We start from the raw sequence: 6,233 nt of genomic DNA, 5'->3' as shown, positions 1-6,233 counted from the left end.
ATTGTCCCTTTTCCCCATTGTGATGTGCACCACACATTTGGGGGTTTAACCTAAACTTCTTCCCCGACCTGCAGGTTGCGGAAATGCAGTACATGGATGTCTCCACTCGTATTTGAATATTGTTCGGAGTGGAACTGACTCCTCAGCCTGTCCCGACCTGGACGACATATTATACCCCTCCCCGCCAAAAAACGGCCTTGATCGGTAAGATGTGGAACCTCTCTGCCATAGTCTTGATGGTACGATGATGCCTCTCCACAACCCCATTGCCACTTGGCCGGTATGCCTCCCCGAGGAAGCAGCTAACATACCACTTGTCGAGCATTTCTCTCACCACCTCCGAGCGAAACGTAGTACCATTGCCCACAAGCAGTTCATCCATGGGGCCTCATTCTAGGAATATCTTGTTTAGTATTCTTGTGATTTCCTCTGCGGTCCCCATCTTCATCTCCCTCCATAGAGCCAATCACCCCGGTCTGCAGTCGACCATCAGAGGTATGTCACCTGCCGGTAGTGTGTCACGTCCACTGTGAGTCGTTTCCAGTTGTGTTCCACTGGAATGCTTCCTGCTTCATGCACACCCGGAGTGGGGTCTATGGACTGGCCCCTGTCGCAGCTCCCAGCCACTTTCTGCACACTCTGTCTGGTCACGTCAGTCAACTTTCCTGACTAGGAAAAGGGTCCTGTCCACCTCCATGTGATGCATGGTATGCAGTCTCCTCAGCTCCAACACACTGCAACCAGGTTTTCTTTACTCTGGTCAGGACGTCCATTCTGTTCCTCTTAGAGGGTACAAAAACAACACTCAGCCTCAGATCGAACTTGGCAGTTAGCTCGCCCAGAAACGGCGTCTTATCAGCATCTCTGCACCCTCTTTGGTTCTCCCCCTCCGGTCGCCAGTGACCACTGGCTCCACCCATCTAAGTAGTACTGTGGCCGAATCGGTCCGAATCTCGATGGTACGCAGACCTCACCTCAGGGTCTGGTTCACCACCTTCAACATGGCATCCAACTTTGCTACGTTGATGTAATTGCAGTCATCCGTCTTCCTGAGTCAGGCTGCATTCTCCACCACGACACCTCCAATTTCAAGGATAACTCCTGTCACTATGCTGCTAGCATCGCACCACACGATCCCATTCTTCAATCTGGGCACATACCAGCTTCCTCTTACTGGATCCTCCGCAGTCACTCTCCCCAAGATTTCTTGCATCTTGGCAGTTGTCTTCTCTCCCACTTTGTCACTTCACCGCACTCCTTCAGCTCGCCTCTTGATGAAGCTGCATGCTGTCTGGAGCCATACTGCAATCGAGTAGTGTCCCAACAGCTTCCCACAGGCAGAAAATAGTTCTCGCCTACTCGTCCTCATGCCCAGTTTTGGGATCTCATTCCCTCTCCGAAATACCAACGCGCCAGCCTTGTCTCTCCGTAGCTTGAGTCCCAGTGCAGCTCCTCCCTCCATCGCCTCTAGTGGCTTGGCGGTTAGCCCAAAACTCTTTAGGTGGTGTTATATGTTCATATCTATGTGCATGCGTAGGTATACGTATATATGAATACATCTTCACTAGTAGTACTATTTTGTTAAGCGCATCTACTAAGCAGTATGAACTGTGTTTAAGGCAGATACGCACAGCGTGTATCACTCTGCCATAGTCACTGTTTGTAAACATGTCAAATAAAGTAAACACGGAGAAACATAATAATGCCTTCAGTGAGTTGTTTATTATCCCATCAAGAACAAAAGAATACATAACAGGTGGCTTATGACCTCCTTTGCCGACACTATGTTCTCGATCACCAGAATGTCGTTAAAGGCGCATAGGACCATATAATAAGTAGTAAGTATATGAGAGCAAGTTGGTAGATTTTCATCACAGGGTAATATATTACTTTATCGACTAGAATACTTGATTGATACTTTATTTTGTCGACTCCCTGTGCTCGACTGATACTTTATTTTATTAACATGAAAAGATGAATGGCAAAGTTGAACTCGGCAGGGCACGAAATAGAAAAGACGACGAGCAAGGACCAAAGTGTCACATGCAAGCACATACACTTCGAGCTATAACATTGTTTTGCACATAACACGTTATAGGTAGGGTCTCACCCTACACTGCATTGACTGAATGCATGGAGCGCGTTCACATACAAAAAAACAATACTGCAGGCATCTGATTCTTGTATTATTGGCCTTGGTTGATCCAGGAGAAAAACAATTTGAAAGAGAATAATAATAATAATAATAATAATAATAATAATAATAATGGTTTCATAATAATATCAATAATTGATCGATATATTTCATCTGTTACTTTTAATTTTGTTCCAGCACGTGTTTACAACGCAATAACTTTGTAAATAAAAATTAAAAAAGCAAACTGTACCGCCAACCAACACTTTCATTGTGAAAATAAGCAAATCTGCAAAATTTTTTGTCTCTTTCTTTTCTTTTCTTTTTTGCTTACTGTTTCATAATACAGATGCATATAGTGATTCTTTTAAATACAAACATACGACTTAGTATTTTGTTTGTATAAAGAACAGAACAGCAACTATAATAATAGCTTCTGTTACTACAGTTCTGCAGCAGGTTCTCCTCATATTCTTCCCATTCCCGTCCCCTCTTCTTCTTCTTCTTCTAAACATATCCACCTGGTGTTTGTTTAGTCCACGAGGACCGACAAATTACTTAGTGCTGTTGCCTATAAATAGGGAACATCTCAGTCTTTCACCATCAGTCTGACCGTTTTGGCTTTCAATCGTGCGTCACGGACCGACACTTCGCAACATAAATAAGTATACTACTACTACTACTACTACTATCATTATTATTATTATTATTATTATGTTTTGTTGTTTCAAGGGATTGGTGTCGTGTGACGCAGGTTGTGTTCTTTTGTGTTCTATGGCACATGTGGGTTTTGTTCATTTTGTTGTGTATTTACTGTATGAGTTTATTCATGTATGTTTTTGGAGGGGTATTGCATAGTAGTGTGTGTGTGTGTGTAACTCCTAAATCAACTATTTTATTGTATTTGTGATTATCTGTCCGCCGTTCTTTTGCTTGGTTTTCTTATGGGTTCCGTTATTATTATTATTATTATTATTATTATTATCATCATCTTTCAATTCTGTTTCCTTTTCTTGCCGAGTGCCTTCCTGACATCTAGAGCAGAGAAAAGCACTGTATACATTTGTAGGCCATTAAGATAATCACACCAGATTGTTTATTTACAAAGTCATGTGACAGAAAAAGGGGAAGACAGACAGAGAAAAAGGAAAAATATAAAATATAAAAGTAATCAAAGAAAATAAAGAGCAAAAAAGGAAAGAAAATTCACAGCGACAATGCTCTTCTCAATCCGTGTGACGTATCAGTTAATGCAATCTTTTGCACTTCTTGCATGGATGGTATTCCAGGGATCATTCTTAAAATAATTTTCAGTTCCTTCTTTTTTATCATTCCAAGTGCTCCTAGAATCACTGGTATTGTAACCGTCTTGAGATGCCATTTTTGCTCCTACTACTGTGTGGTATTATTAAATGTTGTTTAGTTTCGACTTTTGTACTTGAGATAATCATAAATATGTGAGTGTTGGAGGAGACAGTAGGAGAAAGAGAAGCAGCTAGGTGAATAGACCAAATTCCTCAGGTCTGTAAATAGGTTTGGCAGATGGTGAGAAGGAAACCAACAATGGAGCTTCGCATTCCTGTGCGATCAGGGGACAAAAGAAGTGTCACACCCTTGTGGTGAGCAGAGGTCAAATGTGTTTACTACTACCAGTGATCAATGAGAGCGCTGATCTTGGCCTTGGAAAGAACCAGTTCACCTTGTTTTGTTTTTAATTACTGATAGAAAAATGATAATAATAATATACATATACTGAACTTTTGAATTTTGGGATTTTTCTTTTGTTTTGGATTTTTGAATTTTCTTTTTCGTCTTATAGGTTTTGTTGTGGTTTACAGATTTTGTAATTGTCCAGTTTGTATATATTGGCAGGTGCTTATCTTAATATTTATCATGCGCTTAATTTGTTGCTATAAAAAGTAGGTACTACTAAAGCAGCGCGGACCCGAACGCGCAGTCGCGCGTCCGCGCTAGCTAGTCGTGAGTGGTCGATCCTAACCCTAACCCTATTCCTAACCCTAACCCTAAACACGTATTCATTTGCACACGCGGGTTAGGGATAGGGTTAGGGACAGGGTTAGGGTTAGGGTTAGGATCGACTACTCAAGACTAGCTAGCGCGGACGCGCGACTGCGTGGCTGCGCGTTCGGGTCCGCGCTGCTTTAGTAGTACCTAAAAAGTATGTTTACATATTCGAGTAGTCAGGGGGAAAAGAAGGGTAAAATTTCACAGAAAATTGTAGATATTAAATTGTACTGTTCTTGCAATAAAAAGGATGTTTACATTCTCGAATATTCAGGGAGAAAGGAAACGAAAGAAAAGAAGGGTTAAATTTTCATAGAAAATTGTAGATATTAAAGTTTTAAAATTTTCTAAAGATCATCGTTTGTATATCCGAACAGAGAAAACTAGTAGTTTTACAATAAAAAGTATGTTTATTTTAGAATATTAAGGGAGAAAGGAAAGGATAGATATTCACAGAAGTTGTAAATATTAAAGTTTTTTAAAAAAGTTTTTAAAGATGATCGTTTGTGTGTCCGTCCAGAGAAAATTGTAGGTATGCAAGTTTCTAACTTTATTTGGGGGGAAATTTTAAAATACTCACAGGAGATTGTAAGTGTTCCAGATTTCGAAAGTTATTATTATTATTATTATTATTATTGTTGTTGTTGTTATTATCATGGCTAAATGGTTAGGATGTTGCACTCACGATCTATAAGTCGTGATTTCAACTCCTGGACGGGTGGTGTGTTGTGTTCTTGAGCAAAACACTTCATCTGTTCAGGTAACGGCGATTTGATGGCGGTAGTGAGCTAATGTACAGCACATACATTTGATCACTGTAAACAAATCATTTGTGCAGGTTGTTTGGCAAAAGCTGAACACTCATACGTCGTCTTCGAGGGGAGAGTCCATTACTATTATTACGTTCTGAGTTCAAATTCTGCCGGAGTCGACTTTGTCTTACATCCTTTCGAGTTGATGAAATAAGCACCAGTTGAACACTAGGGTCGATGTAATCGACTAATCCCCTCCCCCCGAATTCCAGGCGTTGTGCCAAAATTATTATTATTATTATTATTATTATTATTATTATACACACATGCATATGTATGTGTGTGTTTGTCTGTCAATATACGTATATATTAATCTGCCTTTCTTAACGTGTTTCTTGTTTGTTTTCAGGACAATGAGAGCGTGTACTGTTTTATGCTTATTGTTATGTATATCAGCAACAAGTGGTATGTTTATCTATCTATCTATCTATCTATCTATCTATCTATCTATCGCTGTTTCCGTCACTGTCTGTCTGTCTGTCTGTCTGTATCTATCTATCTCACCACTCTCTCCTCCTCTCTCCGTCCCCCTCTCTGCCCTTTCTCTTTCCCTTCTCCCCCCTCTGTATATATTACACATACATACATACATGCATGCATACAAATATATATATATATATATATTAAATATATATTTTTTATAAAACAAAATTTTATAAAATATATAGTATTTGTTAACAGTCTTAGCAAAAACCTCACAGGTGAGTTTTTGTATACATATATATATATATATCTTAAAAAATAGAGCTCAAAATCGATGCATTGAAGATACTTTATTGCAGCAACAATTACAATAGCAGTAACAACAACAATAAGCCAAACCTATGCACATTTCAATAGAGTATCCAGGATAAATAAACCATGATGTGGTTTATTTATCCTGGATACTCTATTTAAACGTGCATAGGTTTGGCTTATTGTTGTTGTTACTGCTATTGTAATTGTTGCTGCAATAAAGTATCTTCAATGCATCAATTTTAGAGCTCTATTTTTTAAGAGATATATATATATATATATCTGTAAAAATATGTGACACTTATTCGGTAGCCATAATAAAACTCCGAGAGCACTGCCTTTAGTTGAGCAAATCGACCCCAGGATTTATTCTTTGTAAGTCTAGTACTTATTCTATCGGTCTCTTTTGCTGAACCGCTAAGTTACGGGGACGTAAACACACCACCATCGGTTGTCAAGCGATGTTGGGGGGACAAACACAGACACACAAACATATACACACACACACATACATATATATATACATA

At 39.4% G+C, this 6,233-nt stretch overlaps 1 protein-coding gene across 2 annotated transcripts in view; it reads left to right on the top strand.

Annotated features, from left to right (window-relative positions):
- The first annotated feature begins 2,691 nt into the window (after window positions 1-2,691).
- Window positions 2,692-6,233, top strand: part of LOC106876980 (acidic mammalian chitinase) — a 20,160-nt gene continuing 16,618 nt past the window's right edge. For both annotated transcript variants that reach the window (XM_014925751.2, XM_014925752.2), the window contains exons 1-2: window positions 2,692-2,799; window positions 5,321-5,376. In XM_014925751.2, the coding sequence (XP_014781237.1) occupies window positions 5,325-5,376 (52 nt within the window). In that variant the 5' untranslated portion in view covers window positions 2,692-2,799; window positions 5,321-5,324. The remainder of the gene's footprint in view (window positions 2,800-5,320; window positions 5,377-6,233) is intronic.

This window comes from Octopus bimaculoides, chromosome 18, assembly GCF_001194135.2.
Source record: "Octopus bimaculoides isolate UCB-OBI-ISO-001 chromosome 18, ASM119413v2, whole genome shotgun sequence".
NCBI lineage: Eukaryota > Metazoa > Mollusca > Cephalopoda > Octopoda > Octopodidae > Octopus > Octopus bimaculoides.
Note: the sequence above shows the minus strand (reverse complement) of the source record. Positions and strands in the feature narration are given on the sequence as shown.